Source organism: Anarhichas minor, unplaced genomic scaffold, assembly GCF_050575085.1.
Source record: "Anarhichas minor isolate MPS153535 unplaced genomic scaffold, ASM5057508v1 ptg000054l, whole genome shotgun sequence".
Lineage (NCBI taxonomy): Eukaryota > Metazoa > Chordata > Actinopteri > Perciformes > Anarhichadidae > Anarhichas > Anarhichas minor.
The window spans coordinates 680447-706681 of NW_027466500.1; the positions used below are offsets into that span (position 1 = coordinate 680447).

Sequence of the window (26235 nt, forward strand, 5' to 3'; positions counted from 1 at the left end):
GTATATACTAAGGGATTTCATCAGTCATATTTTTCCAGTAACTTAAGATTCTGGCCCATATCTAATTTATTGTCTTCAAAGTGTGACTTGTCACAGTTTGAGGTTGAAGCAGTCTGCATTATTGACTCAGCACCGTAGCCAGGCCACTATCTACAAAACTGTCAAAGAAAGACGTACTGTCTTCTGTCTAACACATAATGGAGTTGTCGGGATTGACTGCCGATACCGGGCTCGTCAGTATAAATCACTGTCAGATAACGAGGACTGATAAGAAGACATGCTGCCATAACCAAAACCCGAAAGGAAACATCTTTCGACTAGATACCGTGGTGATGAAATACATAACACTTTATCCATACACGGGAGAGAAAGGCCGGGGGAAAGGTTTCATAGGTAAAAGAAAACAATCCCAATCAAATTAACTCACATTGTAGCATCGACTGCTGCCTACTTTAAGGTGTGTTGAGGTTCAGGAGATTCAAATCATCTTTAAATCATCAATGCTAATCTTATTCAAAAAGAAAGTCAGATGAGCAGAACACAGTTTGAAATTGAACAGGAGAGAAAAAGAAACGGAGCGTTCAGGGGGTTTCGTGCATGTGAAAAGCTGCTGGAGAGGAGAGGAGGTTTACGTGGCAAGTGGAAACCATTTCAGTGTTGCGCACGGACCGAGGGAGTGTGTTTATGTGTGCAGACTTGCTGTCTTTATTTGAGCTGCGGGTCTCTGGGGGCCTGTAGGGTGTGTGTGAGTGTGTGTGTGTGTGTGTGTGTGTCTATGTGGGGGTTTAGATACTGTATGTGGCTACACGCATGCTCGTTGGGAGGAAAAGGGTTAATGTGTTCACAAGTTAGATGGTGGGGTGGGCCAAGAGCTCTGTGTGTTTGTTTGTATTTGCAGATGGATAAGATTTTAAACTGCCGTAGGAAATCATTAAGGCAAATGAGCACTTCCAAATCACTTTAACAAGCGTACACTGTTTCAGCAGCTTCTTCCTCAATGAACAGCTCCCAATCTTCTACAATGTACAATGATTCTCACTGTAGCCCGAAACATTATTTTGAGGGTTAAACCAGATTTAAATATAATCTTACACCTTTTTATATATATATATATATATATATATATATATATATAATACTATTTTTCATAGATATTGCTGTTTATTGTATGGCTACAGCTGTAACATCAGTGTAAAGATGTTGTTTTTTTCCCCCTGAAGTTACAACTTAGCTCTGCTGGGTCGAAGCTCCACCCCCCTCCAGCAGAGAGCAGATCTAATACAGGCCTCTCTGTTTCTGATAAGTGACCATTTGTCACAGTGGACTCCCACCCTGGAGGCGGCACTTAAGCTTTTTGCTCAAAACACCATGTTCAAGCCGGAAAATGTTCTGCGATAAATAAGATCAGACTTGTTTGTTTATATAAGTATTTTTGTAATTTCGTAAAGGGCCAGTCAAAGATATAAGTTACGTTGTTCTTTGATGTTTGCTTTGGCTTCACATACTAGTTGTGTTAAAAGGCATCAGATTTTCTCCTGGAAAACATAATGATTTGGAGGATTGGAGAACTGCTTTATCAGCAAGTTTGCCTCTGATTCTCGACTTTTTGGAAACCATTTATCTCTGCAGTATCCAGTGTAATGGTAACAACTGAAGTCACAGGTACCCTGTGGAGTTTATTACCTCTAGTGGAGCTGTGGAGTGATGCTTTTAAGAGTGTGTCCCTGTTTTATACACACAAGCTAACTGTAACCTGCGTGTCTGTGCACAAAGACGCGTATGCACGCTGGTTACAGTTGGTGAATGCAAGATGTAAACAATGTAGGTTTCATATTTTTCAAAACCTCGGTTATATTTGAAAATGCTCTTTTTGTCCAATGCAACTTTCGTAGTACTTTTCCTTTTGACTTCTATGACATGAACACTTTTAGACCTAAACTACTCAGCAGAGGAAATGAACATAATTAAGATATTCAACAGTTTTTAGAAGCATTGTGAAAGCTGTCTTACTGTAAGATGATTTTGTCGAAGGTTTCTGTACTATTTGTTTGTGGTCTGCCTCTTCTCCCTCAGGGCCACATACTGATTCAATGACATGAGTACATCTGTACTACATTGAACATCAGTCCTGTGTCCTTTTCTAATCCAACTGCACATCTGCTGCTGAGGAGGCAAACAAAAGCATTGCACTTTGCCAAATTGTACTGCTCTGAACCCAGATCTGTTCTCATAAAGTTACCCCAGAGTTCAAAATATGGCACTAAGACATGAAGGCCAGTGCCAACTATGCTATCAGCCAAAATGCTTGATCCTGAAAAATCTCTCACAAAGAAGAATTCCTTGGTTTAAATGGGTAGACTAGACTTCCCTGGTTTCCTCCTCTTGGTGATGAATTATTGCAAAGTTCCTCACTGTCATCATCTTTGGATGGAGCTGATGATGGGTGAGTTGGGGTGGGGGTGGGGGTTGGATGGAGTTAGGACGTCTGGGAGTGCAAGGGTGGGAGCAGGAAGCACATGTATAAATCTGAGCGAGGAGAGATATAAACACAGAGTAGCTAATGGGGCTATCTGATGGAAGCCAAGAAGAAAATACTTTTCTTTTCAGAGCTCATGAATACATAGTTATGTATCAGGAATACATAAGATCAACATAGTGTATGATACACATATTAACACAAACACAGGCTCACACACACACACACACACACTATAAAAGTTCCCAACCTTTTTCTTATCAGACGTACCCCCACAGCCCTATCAGATGAACTCAAGTGCCCCTTCAGCAACAGCACCCATCATGTTCCAAATGTTCCAATTTTACAGTATTTGTATCATACAGTAGAAATATCAATGTAAATGTTGTTTTGGCTCAGCTTGTGTTCGTGCAAATATCACTTGGAGTTGCAGACACTGGACTTTTCAACCATGTATCCATTACTTTGAACTATTCGTACTGTTGCTCATAGTTTTCATGTACTTTCTTTTTTTACCAACTGTTTTTTAGGTGTATACTGTATTTATTTTTGAATGAAATCGTAATTTCTACTTTTTCAAATTAGTTGAGCTACTCACAATCTTTCCACAAACATCCTGGCAACTTTAGTGGTAATCGTGGTTTGGAATCACTGCTCTATATCACTGAATACTATGAAATCACCCTTTTTTTAGGGAGTGAATAATTGAAGGATCGTAACTTTACTGGTCTAATGCATTTCATTGTCGCCTTGATTTGTACACAATTTATGTAGCTCATTTTATACTATTTATTTTATAGCTCTCGTTACACAGTTCATTTGAAATGAGACCTTTCCTGGCCAAGACTCTTGTTTCTCATCTTTCTCACACATGTTCTTCTTGTTCTGGCTCTGTCTTCTAGCTGTTGCAAAACATTTCATTTCCTGAATGAAGCTGAAATATTTGCTTTTGTTTTTCAGGCATATTGACTTTGCAAAGAAGGTCTTTACTCACTCAGGTCTCAGATTTACAGTTCTCTCACAGCAGTAGTTAATTGTTTGTCGTAGAAACCTCCGTTCGCATCATTTTACATGTATTATAGTTTTATGAGATCATGTCCTGCCGAGTTTTAAGTCCATCTGTCTTGAAATTATATCGTTGACGTGTGTGTGTGTGTGTGTGTGTGTGTGTGTGTGTGTTTTATAAGACAATGTCCAGGATAGCAAATATTTTTGAAATGTTGTACTAAGTAAGCAAAGGTTTAGACAAAATCCACAGGTTTGTGGTTTAAATAGAGGGAAAAGTACTTAAAAGTAAAGATTAGCTCATTTAAATTGCACTCAGTAACTATGGTACGTACTAATAAATCTGTACATCGAGACAAGCCAAGAACAAAGGTCTTTACACATGTCACATTTCTCTCCTGCATACAAAATATGCGATATCTAAAAAAGTGGAAAAAAGCACATGAAAACATCCTTAATGAAAGTAAAAAGACTGACTTATAAAACCAATAAGTACTGACAGTAATTTCAAGTTACTGGTAAATATTGTTTAATATTTTCAGCAAGTTTGAATCAGTCTTCTTATTTCCTTGTTGACGTAATTTCTATCGATCAGTGTTAATTGATCTGTGAGTTGAAACTCAACCACACGTTTATAAGAGTAGTTGATAACAAATATTATCTGAAACTAAAGTAATTGCTGCCATAATATACGTTGAAGAACAAGAACGCAATACCCCGTATTTTAATAATATGTTCTTTCCAGTGTTTCTGCACCCAACTTTATGGTTTGACGAAACATCTTGCACAAATAACATGAAGCTACATAAACCACAGCCCAACCACAGTAATCCAGTGTCAGTGACTCTTTGGCACATTTAACATTTGAGATGTTAATGGTGCTGAATTCATCTTCATAAGTTATGAGCTCCTTGACATTTCATTTTTGTTCCCAAGAGAATCTTCAGTCTGTCGGATTGTCGCCAGGTCAGCTCTTTGGAGCAATGACGGCTTAATCCAAGTTGCCTCAATCGTTCCTAATCTAAGCCTCAAACCTTCCATCTGTTGCACTGAACTGTTTTTATTTTCCATTCTTGGGACGAAACAATATTTTTAGTTTACCACATTTTGACAAATGTGACATTACTTTGCTTACAATTCTTGTTGATTTTGTGGGTCAAGAGCCCACATATTCCTTTTTACACTACAGTAATTGATGGAGATTAGTAAAAGCAGCATGTGACCATAAATGGAAATTGCAATCTCTTCTGGAGTTGTAGATCCTTTACTGTTATTCAAACACGCCATAAAAGTCAATTGTGTATCTAGCAGAGTTATTAGCGTAAACGGATATAATCTAAAGCGTGCAGACAGTAGCTCCCTTTCTGTCTGGAGCTTTGAACTCAGTGGTCAGCCGAAGCTCTTGATAAATGTGTGAACTCGATGTCAGCTGTGGTTGTGTCTGGATTCCAGCTGACTCTTGTTAGATCTGCTTTTGGTCATTCGGCCATGCTTGTTTTAAGGATTCTTCACGATTAAGGCTTCAGCCGGGCTCAGTTGATGCGGCCTTACTCATGTGGGGCGAAAAATATTGTCGATGTTTGGATGTTTAGCGGGGATTTAATACGTGATTACAAATAAAATCACATGTTTCTGTCTTTACCAAGGCATTCCTGGAGTTAGTTAGAGTGACCAAACTCTGGTTATGATTCCTGGATTTAATTAGAGTGACCAAACTCTGGTTATGTGGTGGACAAGACCAAGTTATGAAAGCTGGACCAAACTGTGAAAAAAACAAATTCACTGCTGGTGTTTATATGGTTAACTCAGTGAAGTACAGAAAGGAAGATTTCCATTGGCTGGGTTGCACGCTGTAGTGAGAGCTCTAGTGTTTCATTGAGTCAGAGGGCCATCCCTCTGAGCACAGCTCCAGCCCCTTCATCTGGTTCTATTTAAGGCCTCTAGTGCCGACTCTTATGATTGGCCTTCACAACCCCCTACTCTTCCTCCAGCTCCAGCCCCAACTGAGGAGAAGGAGGCTTTTAAGCAGATGGTTTATTTTCCAGAGGAAACCATTTCTTTCTCCCACTCTACTGTCCTGTCCTCAGCTGGCTTTAGCTTACTTTTCTATCACTCCTACAGCTACTTCTGCTTTCTCACTGCTGCTCCTCTTTCCACTGTGTTAATGCGCCGACCGGCATCTACTGACCCGGCCCAGCTTTGTCGGACTATCGGGATGAGGCCCCTTCAGTAACACAGAATGGATTGTCTGCACTTGACTGCTTGATCCTTAACTTTTTGGATCTTTCAGCATCTCCATTGCCCTTGTTGTTGGGCTGGAGGGGGATGCAGCTCTATGGCTAGACTCTCAGGAAGATGCACTGAGCCCTGTGAATATTGTGATTGGCTGAGCTCTACAGACAAAGTGGCCTATGGCACAACAAGTGCCCAGCAGTCGTTCTCGTGGACCTATGGCTGGCAGCTGGCTGACAGCATGTTTTTTCCCATCAACCCCAGGTCTGGACGCTTCGGATCCCATGCTCCTGGATCAGTATGTGGTGGTGGCCAGTTACGAGAAGCAAGAGCCTGCAGAAATCAGCCTTCAAGCGGGCGAGGTGGTCGATGTCATTGAAAAGAGCGAGAGTGGTGAGTAATCAAAACAAAAGCTCAACAAAGACACGTTGAGCAGGAAAAGGCAGCGTGCATGTTGTGTGCATTTCAGACGCAAACAAAGTATTTCACGGTTGAGTCCGTAGTTCCTCAAACATGCTGCCCTTCTCCCCAACTCTTCCCTCTCGCCTCCTTTGTCCACAGCTAGCTGTTGCTTAGCCCCATCTGGAGGCTCACTTTGGCCTCCAGTCAGCCCTGTTTTTTCCCACTGTTGGTTTAGGCCGGGGGCCAGAATGTTGCCTCTAGCAAGAGGAATGTCTTCCAGACTCTTATTAATTATTGCACCTCACTTAAATGAAAAGCCAGCAAGACATGCCAGATTTTCAAATGCCAGCTGCAGAGAGTCCTTAGTCAGCTGTTTAACCTCTGCAAAGAGATTGCAAACAGGACAAAGATCATGTTTTAGGATATGTGACTCAGTTTGACAATATTTCATATTTAATGAGTTTGTAGCATGATGACGTAAAGCACAACTTCATGATATTCTAGAATGCTGTAATGCCTCCCAGTACTTGCATTTATTATTTAAAAAACCTTCATTATTGTTTCATGTTATGTGTTGTTAATATAATGAGTATGAAATCATGTGTCTTAGATAAATATACTAAAACTGGCAACTATCACTGACACCCAGGTCTGAGCAGATGCCTTTAATAACTTGTATTTCAAAGGGAAATTTGAGTGATCAGAGAAGTATAGGGCCAGTAACAGGGTCTGACGTTCAGCTTTAATGTTCAGTAATTCAGTATGCTGAGACAGTAAAACGGTAATGGGACTCATGTGTTCTTCAGTGGGCGGATGGGGACGGAGGAAACGTTGACCAGGAAGGCAATTGGACTTGGGTTTCATGATGGGTGTGAGTGAAACGCCATGCCACACTGGCCTTAAGGAAGAGGGTCTGTAGAGTAAGCTTGCTTTGAAGTGTCACGTGTCCTGCCTTCGGGTTCATGTATTTATTTTCACTCCCTGCTCCAGTAGGATTGTAACCCAATGGGGAGCCACAATGAGGCGGATATTCCAACACCTTGAAGTCCTTTTATCAGGGGGCCTTATATGAGAGCTTTTAGTCCTGTGCGTTTAAGTAGAAGCCCCTTCACTTTTGTGCTGACCACTGTGCAACGCTACAGTGGTTGATGTGTGTGTTGATGATCCATGCAGAATGTGGAACTCGTGCACTTCAATGTTTATGATTTCCAGGCTTCCGTTTTGTTACCGTAGCTTAGTTTCCACGTTATTGTTGCTTTGTTTCATCCTCTTCTCTGATGCAGAGACGATGTTATGTTGCCACTCTCACTTACGCTCATTCATTCATCTCTGGTTTGGTTGGATTTTTCACGAGTTTCTAAAAAGCAAAACAGTAGACTCCAGGCTCCTTAAAACACATCCTAAGGCTATTTGACAGTTTTATTATACACTGACGGACACTTTCACAGAGATCTGAAGTAAATACAGCCCCCAACCCCTCCAGTTCGCCATGGAGACTGTTTCCAGCAGCACAGCTAGCATTTAACTGAAATCTCAACACCTCCTGCAATGGAAGTTGGCTAAATCTGCTCCATTTGGCAGGGTGACATCACTCCATATCCCATTGCCAATACTAACAGGACCAGGTGTGTGCTAAGAAGATTTCTGAGCTCATTTGATTTAGCATTCATTTCCTCGCAGGATAAATACAAAACCCTTTAATAGTTTCTGACAGATTGATCTGTGTATTACAGAGCTAAGCATTAGAAGCACTAAAAGGTGTCTATTACACGTGTAATGATAAAAGGTTTGTATGTATTGAGCCTTCAGCTACAGTTGCATATTGTCCTTGAAAGCCAATTACATTCAAACTGACTTGGGTTCCCCCTGCAGAGTCTTTGGATCCGGTGAGTAGAAAATATCTGTATGCTGTTACATTGCCAAGTCATTTTGTATCAGCATTGTGCGTCTGGCTGGTTTTGGATGAGGTGTTTTACACAAAGGTGTGAGAGTGTAACAGTGACAGATCTACTGTAGAAATGGAAAACTCTGTATTATTTTAGCCATTCACCCCAGTCCTTCTTCAGAAGTCCTACTGTTAAAGCTACTGTACCATGGACTTTGGCTGTGACTGCTGCCTATGTGCAGTTATCGACTTTTCCTTACCTTGGATTAGATAATATATGCTTTTGACAGGGCAGTGAATCTAGGTCAGCCCTATCAGAGAGCTCAGCTTTCTCCACTTTTCCAGCCTGCTGGTCAGAGCCAAGGCAGTGTTTTCCATTGCAAGTGGCTTGACGATACTGTTTGTGTCTTGGCCTTTGCTTCAGTTGATACAGTACATTGTATTGTTTTCTGTTGTGTGTGTGTGTGAAGTAGGTGCAGTATGCGGTGGATCAACAGGGTAGACCAATGACTGCTTGATGTTCTGGTGTAGCATTCAGTTTTTCGGGAATAATACTCTAATAAAAACAAATGCATGGCTTAATCTCAAGGAGCAAATGTTAAAGAAGTTACTATTGAATATTGTCAGAAAACTAAAATTTGTTTTTTAAAATTCTGTCCCTCTGAAGCTATTTAATTTGTCTATTTTATGAGAGTTTGCCAGGGGGAGATGATGGCTCCGGAGGAGAGAGTAGTGCAATGAGAAACTCAGGGAGAAAATGGAAAAAGCCATTTCCTGCCAAAGTTAGTGGTTCAGAGAGGTTGGTTCATTATGGCTTAATGGATCCTCCAGGATGCCTCCTCAGTTTACACTATATTGGAGAGATGTTAACCCAAGCTAAGCTAGCAGCCTTGTTGGTCAGTTGAAGTGCTCTTTATTCAGTGGTTTAAACTTTGCCCCTTCATGGAGTAGTATGTAAGAAAAGAAAAATGATTTCCAGCTGGTTTGCCTACGCCTCAAGGGCAGCGTTAGGCGTGTTGTGCCCAGTGCTGTGTAGAAAATCTCTCTCTGTGGACCAGTCCGGGTTTAACTTGTCTCCATTCCAAGTCTACATCAGCCTCAATGAATTACAATCTGCCAAGTAAACTCCAGGAATACCTGTCTGTTTTGGAGAGGCCAGCTCACATCCGCCAGTGCCTCGGGCTCCCCCAGTACAGTGCGTATTATATATCTGCTGCTCCACCCAGTTTACTTAAGCAGGGTGGAGTGAGTGAAATTTCAGCAAGAGCCTGAATGGTCACAGTAATCTTATCTGTATAAAATTGCCCCTTTTTGTCCTCACAAACACTAATGATTTTAAGTTTAATAAATGTGAGCCACAGAGTAGCTGGAAGGTAACAGCGGTACTGTAACTGCAGGTGATGATTGGCTTCCTGGCTGAAAGCCCAAAGAGACTGCTGAAGTCTGAAGTCAAATCCTGGCAGATTAAGCAGGTCTGGCCCTAAGCGTGGCATGATGGATGTGCAGGGATGTCTTCTCTACCTTCACATGGAAAAAAAAAAGTACAATAAATGTCTCAGCTCTCCGTCTTCAGGCTAAAAGCAAAATGATCTCAGGGCACAGCTCAGCGGGAGCTCCGTGTTCAGAGAGGCAGATTCTTTTTGAGTTTACTCCAAGAGCGCAGAATTACTGTTACTGAATAAACTGGGTATACCCTTGAAGTCTTCAGTCCACAGTATTTATTGTTTCATCTGGGACATGCTCCTAGGTCCTCATATTCAGCTGCACATATTGCAATTTACTAGAATGACCAGCTGACGTTCTTCTTTCTTCTAATAGCTCCACCAAAAGTTGTGTTTCCATAATATTCAGGTAGTAAACGCAACAACTGAAATTACTTTGCAGCTTTTAGCATCAATGGTTCCTGCAAGTGTGACAGCTGTATTTTATCAATGACAGCTGCATGTTTTGAATTGAACTAAATTGCATGTATACTGGCAGTTCCACATTTTCTGTCTCGGATATGCAGGAGGAATTAAAGGCAAGGTCAGTGTTGAGATTTTTTTGTTGCTTGTGCTCAAAACCCTCAGTTTCCCAGTTTGGTATGTGCAGTTTCAGCAAGAACATGTTTCCTTGTATAAAAGAGGAAAAAGACTATAACTCTTGTCAGCGAACCACCAAAGACATGATACAGACAACTTTGCCAAGTGTAAAATGTCATTTTTTTAAAGCAGAATTTGCAGCAGCAGATGGAAGAAACATTATACACTTATAGTAATCCCCATCTACCACATTCTTTCAGCTTACCATAGGAAGCACTAATGAGAAATCGACCTTATCCTGTATTTTCAGATATGGAAACTCAAATGGGAGGTTTGTATCTCTATTTTGAACATAGACTTCTGCTACTTCATTTTCTTGCATCTTGTCACAGAGCAATACAGAAAGAGGGGATGAACAGGAGCACAGAAATCAGTCTGGTGCCAAAAGGGTGCCTCTGTCTCTCACTCAAAAATTGACCATTGAGTTAAACCAGCAATTTAAGGGGTGGTCTGTCAGACACTCAAGGACTGCTGTGTCTCCAAATCAGTGGAGCCTAGAGAGCACATGAGCTGGGGGCTATAGCTTAGTTCAGACCATGAGGGGATCCTTTCAGAGGCTGGGAGGGAGAGAAGGTTGTTCCTTGGGTCAACATCAGCTCTTGAAAGTCGTGTTGTGCCGTTTTGGCCTCCCCCGCCTCGTACCACAGCCACCCAGGTAATTGAAACCCAGTGTTTAATGAAAACTGGAAATGTGTGTATATTGGGCTGGATACCTTCCCCCTTTGTGCTTTGATACTGAATCCACTGTTAATGAACACAGAAGCTGGAAATGAATGGTGTTCTCTCCTGCTCTACTCAACAGTGGTGTCGGATATCTGCAGGACTGCTGAGCCACTGCATTCCTCATCATTTCAGGTCGTGGAGGGGGAAAAAAGCCTCCTTGTGCTGCTGAATCTGTGGTTCTCATATTCATGCTAGATGTGTAGATATCCTTTGTGAATATTACAGAGTAACAGTGTTTCTCCCCAAAAAAATCTCAATGAGCTCTCAAAGCTCAGGTCTATTGGTCTCAATGATTTGTTTGTAGGGATGAGTAGGACGTTAAGGAGCATTGCAATGTCACACCGTGTTATGTATGCCGTTTTCTTCGGTGATTGATTGTATACGTAGATTGCGGTTTTGTTTTATAGATCGTCCAGTCACCTTTGAAAAACCCCCAAATGTCATGAATCTAGTTTCTTGTTGCAACTGAGAGTCTGTTGTTGATTACAGTAAAAATGAAGCCAGAGTCTTAAAGTTGATAGAGTTTGCAGATGGCTGATACTGTTTGAGAGATACTGATACAGAAATGCTGCTCTCTCTCTCTCACTGTATGTCTGTCCACTGTATCTGCACTTGCAGGGCTAGAATACAAGTTCAAGTTAAGTGAGACTATGAGGACAACGCCATACAAGTCTTACTTTCTCACTGCAGAAATATCTATCTCAATATTCTGTATTCTATAGAATGACAGTTTTGGAAATTTGCCTATTCACTTTCTGGAGGAGCGTTAGATGAGAAGGTTGATACCACTCTTACATATGAAGCTACGGCCAGCAGTTGGTTAGCTTAGCTTAGCACAAAGACTGGAAACAGTAGGAAACAGCTAGCCTGGCTCTGTCCAACGGTAACAGGATACACCTCTAAAGCTCACAAATGAACATGTTAGTTTAATCTGCACCACCACCAAAGTGTAAAAATGGAAATTTGCTATTTTAAAGTTGTATGTGCTGGGCTATTTCTTTGCTCGGGCCAGTTTCTAGGCTACCATCAGAGAAGTTACAAGATATAACATGAGCTTCAGAGGTGCTGGTGCTTGCAAATAAGCATTTTTCCTCAAATCTGGATATAAATTATGCTGACATCTACATCTACTTCTTTTTTATTACAGAAATATTGGAATCAAGCAGGCACTTAACTTGATACGACCAGAGTTGTGCAGCTCACAGCAGGCTACGGAGGGATACACTTAGTTTCATCTTGCCCTCAGCTCTGTTTAATGCCTCCATTTTTTTCATGATTTCATAATTCAACAGTGTTGTCAAGACACAAACTGTTTGGTTTCTGTGTCTGTAACATTTAAGTTTGACGTCTGCAGCCATGATACTACGGTGTAATGGTGTTATATGACATCTCCAGCCGAGGGTTGTGGGTTTAGCTATTGTCTTATGCAACCACTAACCCCACAATCGTGGGGGTGACAAAACTAAACTCTGCTCAAACATAAAAAAAAAAAAAAGCTTTTTTGATTTACTTAGGATGTTGACTAAGTAGCTATAATCTTAATATTGAATAATGTTTAGCAAAGTTTATTGCCAGTCAGCATTTGGCTGTGTTCTTTTTTTTTCCTTTGCGGTTAAACTGTGCAGCAGCTTTCCAAGTTTTAAACTTTTCCTAATGCGGATAGCGAAGCAGGCAGACATTGAGAAAAGCAGGTTGTGATATAGACCGATCAAAAAACAGCAAGAGATGATGAAGAGAAGCACAGATACAGATACAGGTGTAGCTTTGTAATGTATCTGTGCTCTCTCTCGCTCTCGCTCTCGCTCTCGCTCTCTCTCGCTCTGTACTCGTCCAAACACACACCCACACACATATTCCAGACGTAAGGTATTCTTCCCTCCCACATCTGTACAGATAATCCCTGCCATCCGGAAACGAGGAAGAAAGAACACGTTCTTCTGCTAATCGTATTTCCATTATCTGCCACTTCGCCTTTCAGCAGCCAAATCCACAACTTCATTCATTCACCTCACAGTGTCTTTACTTTTAACTTTTTCACGTTCCGAAAATTAACTGTTTTGGCAACAAGACACCCAGAAAACAGCTGTTTTTGTTGTTGTAATGACCTCAGTTTAAGTTTTGTGCCGTCATGAAGAATGTACAAATTATTACCACGTCAAATATAGATGGGCTTAATTTGAAATCTGGAGCCCTACACATAATCTATTTTGTGTTGCCGGTATACATCAATTTATGGAGCAGGTTCTGTGCAGGATTCAGTTGCAGTCACTCTGTGAATGAATGCATGTGATGAAAGACATGAAGCAGCTTTCTCTTTTAGAAGCGTTTCTTTCTACATTTTATATAATTGCAACCTGCCTGGTATAAACCTGCAATGGCCAGGAAATCGGCACTTGCGTAATGTGTGTGTGTGTGTGTGTTTTGAAAGTACTTTTATTGCTTCTTTTGAGGTTCAGTGAACTCAGCCTAAGCACCTGCCATATGGGGGAGGATGGCTGAAAAATTCAGGCACGTTAGCAGCATACTGTATATTTACATAGGCCTCTTTAAAGTGGCAGTGAGTCTTTGCTGCGTATGTATTTTCTGACTTACAGTGAAGTGTTCTCAATTAAAGTACATCACACACGTGCGTACAACTATTTCTTATATTTGCTTACATCTTACAGTGTCGGTATGCTGAGGTGAGAATTACATTTTTCCCAAGCAGGCATGTCGGTGTGAAAATGGCAATTTGCAACTGTAAGGTTTTTTCTTTATTGAGCTGACTCTGGTCAGCTTGGCAGGAGTAAAAAGACCATTCTTTAAAATGGACAGTTTAATTTAATGTGCCATTAATGTAGTCAATGTTGCCCTTTGCTGGTCATTAAAACAGGACTAAATGTTTTCACTGACTCACTGAGATATAAAGTAAAATGTTAGTATAATTAACTTATTTATCAGTGTAATAAATGCTGAACAATACTTGAATCTTTTCACAGCTCCGCTGTGGGGAAACAAAGCATTGTATATTGTAGACACCATTTTGTTTTTGTCTGATTTATTGGCATGAGGTTTTGTTCAAGCCCCAGCTTTGGTGCAAAGCCTGAGCGCATTACATGGCTTGTTACGTACCTGAGCCGTAGCCAGCATGTTGCTCAGAGCCAGGCACTAAACAGCAACCTGCTCTGTGGACCCACCCTAACTCTATGCAACGCTGTTGTGTAGCTGAGCAAGTTCATCAATTAAATAATTCATTCGTCATATGAATCACAGAGATTGCATGTGCAGTTACAAAAAGGCCTGGAATGAATTTCTGTATTTCCTCCGCTGAGAACGTCATTTGATCCGTTCAGCAGGATATCTCCAATGCTTCTACTTTCCAGACGCATTTGGTGAACAAATTCAGTTATGTTATTCATCAGAATGTGAGATTGCCAACATTTCACAATTATTAGTTGTTTTTTTAAAACCATACAGTGTAAAACTGCCTGACAAAGAAACCTGATACCAAATCCTAAGAGCATTCTTGCAGAAATGAATAAATTGAAGTGAAAGCCGCAATGCCTTTGACTATAACAGCAGGCTGAGGAATTGTTCAGAGTTGGTAGAGGTGTGTATCTCCACCCTTATTTAGTCTTTGCTTAGAGATGAGATGCCATGATCCAGGAGGGCTTTTTGTAATTGTAATTTTTCAAAATCTCTCTCACCTAACAAAATACTTTCTCCACTTAAAGCAGATTCAACATAACGGAATGGAACACTGTGCACTTTCCCGTACACCTCAAACACCAGTAATAACCTCTTCTCATCACAGCAGCCTTTAATTGCAACCTATCTCATTATGATCTCATTATCAAGGACATAATTACAACATATTTCACTAAATGCAGATGAATCATTACATCCTAATATAGCTATCTACATCCTGTTGATGTTATTTTCATCTCATCCTTTGCCATATCATTAACTAGGTAATACGTCTTCTTTCTGTTCCTGTGTATCATACTACACTCTGCTTCTTTTTGTGTGCAACTGAATTACCTCATTACTCACCATTTCTGTAGGAAAATGTACACTGGATGTTTGGACCAGCTGTGAAAGTGTGATGGAACACCCCTATCCTCTTTATGGGTTGTCCAGACAGCTGTCAGCTATATTGTATTCCCGTTACCACAACAAATAGCATATGTGCAGCAGGACAGTTTTTGTGCCAGCTTTGTCCACCACATACTATGTGGGGTGACTTTTTGTTGAACTGATTTAGCACAAGTTAAAATGTTCTGATTAGTGTTCATATGTACTTTACATTTCCCACAAGGTCCTATAAAGCACACCTTATCGAACACAATGGATCGCTTTACCCCACTCACTTTATTGGGATCAGATTTATGAAGTGTACCATGTATGTACACCTTTCCAGCTTAGGCATTTTGTCATAAAGAAGTTGTTGGCGCAATGCCGTCATACTCAGGGGAACCAAGTCAAATTAGCTGCGACATTGCAAATGGATATTTTGGCAAGAAACACCACTTTAAAAATGACCTGCCCACTGAAATCATGACTGATCCTGATGAAACGCAGGTTGACAAAGTCCGCCTCACGAGTCGAGCTACACCCAGCCGGTGTTCCCTCTGATGTTCTTGGCCTTCATCATAGTTATAGATTCTGTCAAATCAGGGCCCAATGACTAAAACAAATCCTATCACAGGCCCAAGTTCATCTGCAACAAATGTCAACAAATCTTATCTTGCTATGTTGTGGGTTGTATGACGTACAGTGCACACACTGTGCACCACTTTACATCGGTACACTCTACATAGTCCTGGTGATTTTCAGCCTGTGTATGTTTCCACAGGTTGGTGGTTCGTCAGCACTGCAGAGGAGCAGGGCTGGGTCCCTGCTACCTATCTCAACTCCCACAGTGGCACACGGGATGACTTGGAGCTGGGCGCCTCTAAAGCTGGGGAAGGTAAGTCACTGCAAAGTCTCCTGCCACTTCCTCGACCACACACATACAAAACACAACCTCACACACTCTGTTACAAACCCACGCACACACCACCTCTGCCCTCAATCCTCCTTTCATCTGGGACAAAATGGAGCAAATTCGCCCCTGCTTCACCGCTGACGGCCTACGCTGACGGCTGACGCCGGACTAGTGTGAACACCTCTCTCTGTTTGCCTGCCATCATAAGCACGCTTGAACAGAGTGTAGATTCAGGCCTTGCAGCAGGGAGGAGTTCCAGGAGAGACTAGACCCACAACCACTGAAGTGATGTACTGTACAGAATGGATTCAGTGCAATATTAAGCGATATGACCTCCGTGGAGTGAGCTCATGAAAGAAGCGTGTGTTTCTATCAAGGAAAACAACATGAGAATATTTCACAACTAATGCGTTTTAAATTATGGTTATTGTAAGTTAAAACAAGCTCAAGACACGAGTTATGCTATTTCATGCTGTGTCTGCTTATCATTGTGGAATGCAGATAAGTTACGGAGCAGTAGATGAGTGTTGATGTTACGTTTCGTGAGCTTACTGGAGTCCGAGAGGGATCCAAAACCCTGATAAGAAACACACCGATGTAGAGTTTGATTTGCTAGAATAAAATGCACATGTGAGGACGGTGTCCAATTGTGCAATCATCATGATTGCCCTGTCAGATAGGGTTGTCAAGCCATTGTTTCATTCTTCAAGCCTTTTCAATATTAGTAAAGAGAACATTTTAATCTCAGACCAATAAAGCTCAATAAGTGTCACATACTCAGACTTTGATCGTCCTGACAGGTAGTGCAGCAACTGCAGCTTGTTTGTAAGGATTTCTGCAGCCTTATGTTGGAGAGAACCCAACAAACTGGAGGCACGGAAATAATTAAGGTCCAAATTACACTTCCAAACAAACATCAAGATTTTTCCAGCACTCTGTCCAAAACATCTTTTTCTGTACAATTGCTGTACTCTGTAACAATGGGACCCAGGTTCCCCTTGGTGTTGTATATATTATGACTCAAGGATGAAGAGAGAGAGAGAATACATGAGGCTAAACTGTTACTGTTTCACAATATGCTTAAATGTCCTTTTCTCCCCATTTAGAATACAGATTTATCAACAGAAGATTTCAACATGTATGCATACCGCAAATGTATGACCAGACACAAATGCAAACGTCTGCACCCAACACTCCTATCTGCCTGTCAGAGATAGCTGGAGTTTGCTGCCAGGGGGTTTCGGGAAGGACAATCTGTCAGTGTAATTAGTGTTTATGTGTCTATTCAGTCATGGGAATGGCATGAAACTCATAAAGCATCTCTTTGTCAGTCCTGTGGTCTTCAGCAGTCTGTGCCACCACGGTGTCACAGGAAAAAAAAGCTTCTAAAAGCCAAAACAACTGTCATTGGAATTCATGATGGTTCTTTCGCAAAGCTAAAAAATAGACATGTTGAAAGCTCAGACAGCATGAGATGAGACTTTATGCACTGATGGAAGTGAATACACATCCTCCTCCTCCTTGTTTTGGTCAGATTTTACACAAAAATAAACATATTGCCTGAAGCAACAGTTAGACATTCTGGGAAACATGTTTTTTTGATACCACTCTGTCTGTGTGGTAAATATGAAACTAATGCAAGCAGCCGGGCAGCTTAGCCTACCATAAAGAACGACAATTTACCAATAAAATGGTAAATTGCCGTTTTTAAATTAAAGAATTAAACAAGTGAGATATAACGTATTTATTTGTGGGAGTGGTGTCAATTTTCATCTGAAAGCGAATATTTTCCACTAACTATCCCTTTAAATTTGACTTTTTTTGTTTTTTGTTTTATCACATCAACAGCTGCCTCGAAGGATCTAAATTAAATTATCTGTGATTCTGTCTGATATTATCATTAAGAGAATTTAAAGGTGCTTAATTCCAAATTTAGAGCACTAACAAGCATGTGTGGCCGGATCGGCTCCATAAACAAAGCACAGAGAAGCTGTGATTACAACACACAGAGGGAGCATTACGTAATTCTCTGCTATATAGTTGTTATTTTGGCATACGACACAAGATCTCGCAGTTTGCAGAAATCCTACCCATCTTCACTGTATTGGGAAATTCAAACCTTCTTAGGCACACAGCTCCAAGCAGCTGCTCTATTAATTGGTTGACATTCTTGCAGCCGCAATGTGTGCCCCAGATGCTCGAACACAACAGGACGGGAGAACCTAACAACATCCTAATTACAATCCACAGAGAAGATGTCTTGGGTTTAACACTTCCTCTGTAACCTCCATCCATCCACTCCAACTGTCCACCATGTTTTGCTTTGCCGTGTTGCTTTCATGTCCTCCATGTAGCTAATAATGGATCCATGTCATTTGTGTGTTTGCGTAACATTTGTGCTCGCTCTTCATGTCTCCCGTGTTTGTTTGTTGTCGTCTGGTCACCACGTGTGTCTGTCAGTTACTAAGCGGCATAAGGCTCATCTGAAGAGGCTGGACCGGAGATGGACGTTGGGGGGTGTCATCAGCCGGCAGCAGAGCCGAGGTGATTTGAGACAGATGCTGCATCGCCTCCCTCTCTTCCTTGTGTTCTTGTCTTACTTATTGTCTCTTATCACACGGGCCATCTCCTCCCTCTCCTCATGCACATTTTTGTTCAGTCTTTCCCTCTGTGTTGTCTTCCATCAAATGCATTTATCATGAGCCACAATCCACCTCTAACTAACCACTAACTGACTTTAATATGAAATGAGCTTGGAAAGCAAAGGTGAAATTATCAACTTTATACACACCAATTATTGATGCTAAGCTCAAATGTTGTTACAAAATTGCTCCATGTAAGCATTTTTTATTATAATTAAACACTCTGTGCCAAAACCAATCTTCCCAGAATCACAGAAAAACACCGACCCCCCCTCATCTGAAAGTAGTTGCGTAATAGACTTTGGAATGCCTTATGCTGCATTTTAGAGCCATATTTCGCCTTTTTATGAGCAAATGAAGTGTGTACGTAGTTTTTTTTAATTGAATGCATTTTCTAAAAAAGTGTAGCAAAAACAGATATTTATCGTGCTGTGGTGCAGATAGCATCCAATATTGACAGATAAACAAAGACCCTTTTCAATCTCTCACTTATTTCTAGCAAGACATTTTCAATCACAGACTGGCACATGTTCTTCTTATCATGGTCAAGGTGCTTTTTTTTCACTGGAAATACATTTGGATTGCTGACGGTGGAGTGAGGATAAGCTATTGAGTTCATTCCAAACTTAACGCTTGGCACTGGATGCTGCTCTCTAGAGTGGAGAGAGAGTTGTTTCCACCCTAGGACTGAAATCCTGCTTTGTCCTTTAAAAAAAAAAAGGGGGGAAAAAAAGAGATATTTTGCTGACTCCACAAGAATCATTTATAACACTGATCCAGCCGATGCATGTTGTGGTTAACATAACATCTGATTCAGAGTTTCCCTTCATTGCTCTGCTGGATATTGTTTGAAGGAGGTTGGTGAGAGGAAAATGGTTCACCAGCCCCGACACAACGAGGCCGGAAGAACCAGGCAAAAGGAAAATAAAGCGTACAGAAATATCCTTACCCGTGGTGCCTACTCTAGTTTGTGCAAGTAAAGGGATTTACAATCCCACACCCATTCAGCTCCGACACAACTTAGGAAACGGGTGGAGAAAAGGAAAATGGAATAATTTGTCACCAGAATGTTGCTTCCTGTTCACCAACTGGGAGGACGGCTTTTTTTAACGTGGCCTTCTCCTTTTTGAACACGCCTCTTCTCCCAGTGCTGTCTGTATCTTCAAAGGAATTGATATAATGACAGGAAATGATGTCTTTGCTCTGCCCCTTGGCCTCATGGGAATGCATAAATCAGCATGAAGCCTCTGCTCCCTATCATGTGCTGAGTTTGGAGGTGCTTGCCGTCACAAGGCCAAGGACACATCTAGGTCGCGAGCTGGCCCCATGAGCTGTAGTTCCCCATCGTCAATTCCCTTAATGAATACCAGCTAATTATGTTGAGATGGTTGATACGATGACACACTACACTTTATGACATTTTGAGGAATGTGCACTAGTACTAGTTCATTTCTATGGGTGTTATTTGACAGGTTATGGTAGCGAGATTACAGGAAATGACGGGGAGATAAGGTGGACGTTGCAGTTCATGGTCGGCCACACGTTACGATTGTTGAATTATGAATATGATTTAGGTGTTACGACTGATTTGACCACAGTTGAAACAATAACAAAACAATCTTCAGAGAAATACATACTGCGACGATGGCAAATATTTTTTTCTAAATACAAGAATCATTTATGTTATGTAGGTCTTCGCTGCGTTATAAAGTCGTCTGTTTCATAAACAAAATTGTAGACAAATCTCATGTGCCAAAGAACATTTAAACACACACACCACATGCACTCGCACATCTGGCAGCGGAACCAACTGCCAGAAAGCAGAACAGTTCCAGTCTGTAATATAGAAAAAGATACACCCCTCTTTCAGTATCGCGTTGCAAAGTTGGTGCCAGTGAATCACAAGATAATCTATCTTACTGTGGATTTGTGAACCCTTATCTGTCATTACTGCAGTATGATCATATCAACATACAAAGTCTACAGACAGGATTTATAGAATATACACTTTTCTTTTCCAAAGGATTACTTTGTTTTCACAGCTCTCAAAATCGTAGCTTTGTTGTCATTTTCCACTCTTGCTTTGGCAGAAGAGAAGTACCTAACAGTGCAGCCCTACACCAGTCAGGGCAAGGATGAAATTGCTTTCGAGAAAGGAGTAATAGTGGAGGTGATTCAGAAGAACTTGGAAGGCTGGTGGTTTATCAGGTCAGGCGATGCTCACTCTTTTCAGACATTTTTACATCTATCAAGTCAAAAAGACGATTCTTTTTTTTTTAAAGATCGGTTTCTCGTGTAACTTACTTTACAGGTACCAAGATAAAGAGGGCTGGGCTCCAGCCTCTTACCTGAAGAAGATGAAGGATGATCTCTCTCCCCGCAAGAAGACGGTGACGGGACCTGTGGAGATCATCGGAAACATCATGGAGATCAGTAACCTGCTGAACAAGAAAGCCTTGAGTGAGAAAGATGTGCAGATTGAAGGAGTCCCAGAGAGCCCCCAAGTGGCCAAGAAGGAGATCAGCCTGCCGATCCCATGTGCGGACTCCAGCCCCGTTAATAGTCCACAGGATGGAAAAAGTAAAGCAGAGCCTTCCTCGCCGGCAATAGCCCGCATCGCCCCTCATCGGGTGGAAATTGGTTAGTCAAGTCGTTATGATTGTTTGAATTTCTGTCATAACTTGAATTCCTGTCAATCTGTAACAGTAGATTTCTAATTACTCAATTTTAATTTTTTTTGTCTCTGTTGTTGTTTCACAGGTTCCCCGGTTCTCAGGCAAAAACCTCCTCCTCGAAGAGATGCAACCCTGGTAAGAGCGTGATCTTTTAGCCCTCCATTTCTCTGATTAATTTAGATATATGTAGCTTTTCCTTTCTACAAATAATAAACAATAAACAGTGGTAGAAAAAGTATCCAGATTCTTTGCTCAAGTAAAAGTACCAATACAGTAGTGTGAAAATATATCACTACAAGTAAAAGTTCTACATTCATAATTGTAATTCATTAGAAGTGAAAATACTTAGGGTGAATTGGCTCCTGTGACATTCATACATGACAGTATTAGATTGTTGATCATGCATCAGTGTCTACGAAGGATTTTACTGCAGTATTTGGTCGAGATGAAGCTAGTTTTGACCATTTTGTGTAAAGTTAAGTATTTTAATCCTGTGTTTCCCAACCTAGGGGTCTGGCCCCCTCTCACTAGTTAAATCTGTGGGGTTGTGAGATGATTAATAGGGTAGAACTATAAAATGTTCTTTGAAAAAATAATTTGTCTGATCAGATCTGTCTTTGGCGGAAAGGCTAACAGTTCATAACTACAGACATTGTTAGGGGCCACGAGTCAACAAGGCTGGAGACTGGTCTGAATCTGATCGTTTTAATGTAAAATCTGAAGTCTGAAAATGTAGATGATGATTGTAGTGGAGTAAAGAAATACAATCTGTTGAATGTATTGCAGTAACAATTAATTACAGCATGAAATGGAAATACTCAAATAAAGATCAAATATCTTAGAACTGGACTCAACTTGAGTACTCTTGAGTGACCTTCCACCACTGACTGTACTTCTTACAATGCCAATTCCTTTTGTGCTAAGGGATTTCAGTTGCCCTCTCCACCAGAGCCCCCTACAGTGGAAGCCGAGTATTATACCATTGCAGATTTCCAGTCCTGTATATCTGATGGTATCACTTTCAATGGCGGACAGAAAGCAGAGGTAAGCACTCTTTTTCAAGGTAAACTTCAGTGACAACATTTTTTTAAATTTGGGTACCAACTATTAATCTCTTGCTATATCAATTTATTTATCTAAGCTCAATAACAACTCTATCTTCTCCAAGAGAAATTTTAATTACAATGTTTAAAAATGACATCATATAAAGACTAAAATCTTTTTTGAAAATGTATTTTAGGTCATTGAGAAGAACTCTGGTGGTTGGTGGTACGTCCACATAGGAGAGAAGGAGGGCTGGGCTCCCTGCTCCTACATTGACAAACGTAAAAAGCCCAACCTGAATCGTAGAACCAGCACTCTTTGCCGCCCAAAGGTTCCACCTCCAGCTCCGCCTGTCAAAAAACAAGACTCAGTGGAGACTGCACCTCCCAGCAGCCCTGGGTCTGAAGCTCCAGAGTCCCCTGTGTCTCCTGGAAGGCCTGTGTATGAAGAGCCAGAATATGATGTTCCTGCCATTGGTGATCTGGACATGGAGTCTGAGTTTGAGTTTCTGAGGGGAGAAGGTTCCTTGGTGGATGTTAAAAATGAGGACGCTTCCTCCGAGAAGGGATCCCACCAGTTCTCAAAGCCTTCTCCGGCTTCGTCGCTCCACAGTGCCTCCTTCAAGATGTGTGAGTCATTTGAAGATGGCCACGAGGCAGAAGGGGAGGCGGAGGCGGAGGGAGAGTGCATCTATGAGAATGAAGGCTTCCGGCCCTTCAGGGAGACGCCAGAGCGGCAGTGCAGCAGGGACTCAAATTCCTCCAAGACAAGTGTCTTGTCAGAAACTGGCAAGACTGCAAACCCGACATCAGGTGGGTGGAGACCTGCAGGTAACAAGCTCAAGGTGGACTTGAATGGGAGCCCATTTTCAACCAAAGCTGAGGAGACATCCAGTCCTAAAACTGCCTCCACTGAGTCCACTCCAGATCTGTCCAGAAGTAAGAAAGACCAAGAGGAAAGCAAGGCATCCTGTTCCATCAAGTCCTGCTCTAAACCAAAGCCAGTGGTGAGGCCTAAACCACAACTTGCCAAGGCATCCAGTGCAGAGAAGATGGACATCAGCACCCTGAGAAGACAGCTGCGGCCAACAGGGCAGCTGAAGAACGGCACCAAAACTAAAGGTGAGGACTCTGAGACGGCTTCAGTCATCTCCTCAGAAGACTCCTTCTCTTCTCAGAGCACGTCGGATCTCTCCTCCATCTATTCTAAAGGCAGCCGGGGAGACTCTGACCTGGAAGGCAGCAGCCTGTATCGAACCACAGATCCCTATGAGAAAGTCCAAGAGTCTGAGCTCAGCTTCCCCGCTGGTGTGGAGGTGGAAGTGCTGGAGAAGCAGGAGAGTGGCTGGTGGTATATCCGCTGGGGAGACACAGAGGGTTGGGCTCCGACTTACTTCCTGGAGCCCGTCAGACAACAAGATGACATGGCAGGGTCTGAATCTGATGGCACCCCGACTAAACCTGGAAGCCTCAGCAAGTCCAACAGCCTGGAGAAGAATGAACAAAGGGTGCAGGCGTTGAACAACATCAACCAAAACCTAAAGAAGGTCACTCCACCCATCCCCTCCAAGCCTCCAGGTGGCCTCTCCAAACCCATCGGCTTGTTTGGTTCACGAAAGCAGAACAGCACCAAACAGCAGCAGGTTGTGAGACCTCAGTCCGTCTTCATCTCAGCCCCGATCAGGGACGGTCCCAGCCCTGTTGGCTCTTTAAGGAGAAACGAGTCCCTCAACTCAACGGACCATCCTCGCGCCAGCCCCACAGTGCGCCGCAACGCCTCCTTCGGCACTGTGCCACGCAGCCTGCCGCCAAACAACATAGGACTACCCAACATGAACAGATCCGGTACCGGTAGCTCAGAATCCCTTGGCCTCAGCTCTCAGAAGAATGCCCTCCCTGTATCCACAGTCAAACCCAAGCCCCACATCATTCATAACAACCTCAGAGAGGTGTATGTCTCCATAGCAGATTATCATGGTGACGAGGAGACCATGGGATTTCCTGAGGGGACGAGTCTGGAGGTCCTGGACAGAAACCCCAATGGATGGTGGTACTGCAAGATTCTGGACAATGGCAAACCGAGAAAAGGATGGGTTCCCTCAAATTACCTCGATAAAAAGCACTAACATTCATGTGTGGAGCGGGCAGAACTCTGAACATGCGCGTAAAGATTACGTCAACAGATTTATTTTGTGAAAAAGGCTAACCCAAAGACATTAAGTAAGGATGGAAATCTTACCCGGTACCTTTGCCAAAACGAGCAGCCAGATCAAATTGTGACTTTGAAATGAAGTGAGACATCTGGTAAAATGAGTCTCCATGAAACGGTGCCAGAGACGTTGCATTAGGAGCAATGTATTGAGACTTAGTGACGCAGCCAAAGAGAACACCAGAGAGAGGAAGAATGCTTTAATGATATTCTTCAAATGTTACCTTTAACTTGAACTAAGATATAATTTTGTGTCCACTCCTTGAACCTTTCTCTGTAAGTTTATAATGTAATTTTTAAAAAACTTTTTAAGCATTTAAAGCTTATTGCATGTTTGAAATGATTCATTATACCGACGATGCCTTGAGCTGTTGAAGTTGAGCCTTTTTCTCCTCCTTTCCGTAAAGAAAATCTCAGTTGTTGCCGAAGCTGCTTTGTGTTAGTCTCACCATGGTGCTCTCTGTTTGCATGTTTTTTTAATATCTCTTTATCCTGTACGTCACCGTTATGTGATATATTTTATCCATTTAATTTTGTAATATTGTCCTCACGAAACAATTTGTGAGCATCTCTGATTATCACAGTTATTTCCTACACTTAAATGTAAAAAACAATTGCTTGTGATCTTCCCGTAAAAAGATTTTTGAGTTTCATTTCAGGGGCTAGTTGTCCCAAATTCAAACTTAACGTCAGTGAAAAAATTATTTATTCATTTCTTAAAAATCATATTATTACTTATTTTATTATTATTGTGAATTTACTGATAAAAACAATTTCACAACCGCTTAAACATTTCTAACAACTGCTCTATTAATAATGATAACAGTTTGAATTTCTGCTGGGCAGTAAATTTGACATCACTCTTCAGCTGCAGCAGATGCTCACTTTTGTTTTATGTTAACTGTGTGACCAGTGATGATAACTGAAGTGCCAAAAGAATGAATTCAATAAATGCACTTTTGAACAATCATTCGTACTTTCTTTTTTGTAAACTATTCATCCCTCATAGTTAATGTTTGCCCACACATTTGGTCCTCTAGTACAGTGTTTCCCAACCTTTTCTGACATGTACTCCTCCCACAGCACCACCCTCATGTCCAAAAATGGTCCTATTAATGGATCATAAGCCAGATGTTATTTAACAATATTGATTATATAAAAAGGGACATGGTCACATTACCTTTTCATATAGTCAAATGAATAATGTTAGGGTTGCTTTTGAACCACTAGTGGCAAATGCGGGAGGTTTTATCCCTTACGTGTAGAAATCACATTGAAAGCATACACACATTCATGCACATTACAACAAATCAACACAGTTAACTAAATTCAATTAACTGTCCAGGTAGTATAATTGACTATGTAATCACAATGTCCCCAGTTGAAGTCCAAGCTGGGGACCCAATATGGAATAACCCCCCCCCCCTTTTTGGTCTCACCTCTTAACTGTCTGTTATCAAAATAAAAGGCAAAAAATACCCCCAAAATAGTATTTGTATTTCAGTTAGTAGTGAGCCATATATTATCTCTGTATTTTCTATTATTATTTGATAAAAACAGAAAACGGATATGCATATCAGGGGGGAAATTGCAGAAACGTATCTTTTTCAATCCAATTGAAGTCACATTTAGTTAACCCTTTATGTATTTAAAAATAAAGTCAGCGTGTTTTCACATGTATTGCTAGTAATTCAAAAGGTCTTTGCAGAAATATTAGAAATGCACCTCTACCGGAGGGGCCTGTCCGGGTTTGATTGAGAGCAGCTGTTACGCTGCCAGTTAGCAGGTGTTGCACCGAAAACGTGCTCTGAAGATTAAGGATCGATCCAACATGTAACCGTCCGGACCCAAGTGACCTATACAGGTAAGATTACTGTTGAAAGTGCTGCAGCTGAG

The 26235-nt window shown here is 41.5% G+C and overlaps 1 protein-coding gene across 2 annotated transcripts in view; it reads left to right on the forward strand.

Annotated features, from left to right (window-relative positions):
• The window catches only part of LOC142931801 (SH3 and PX domain-containing protein 2A-like), a 47944-nt gene extending 22638 nt beyond the window's left edge, over window positions 1-25306 (forward strand). Inside the window, exons 7-14 of one of the 2 annotated variants that reach the window (XM_076075901.1) lie at window positions 5978-6106; window positions 15639-15752; window positions 18231-18314; window positions 20503-20620; window positions 20724-21052; window positions 21173-21222; window positions 22012-22131; window positions 22328-25306. In XM_076075901.1, coding sequence (XP_075932016.1) covers window positions 5978-6106; window positions 15639-15752; window positions 18231-18314; window positions 20503-20620; window positions 20724-21052; window positions 21173-21222; window positions 22012-22131; window positions 22328-24256 — 2873 coding nt within the window. In that variant the 3' untranslated portion in view covers window positions 24257-25306. The remainder of the gene's footprint in view (window positions 1-5977; window positions 6107-15638; window positions 15753-18230; window positions 18315-20502; window positions 20621-20723; window positions 21053-21172; window positions 21223-22011; window positions 22132-22327) is intronic. The other variant, XM_076075902.1, reaches the window with a different exon arrangement.
• The last annotated feature ends 929 nt before the right edge of the window (window positions 25307-26235 follow it).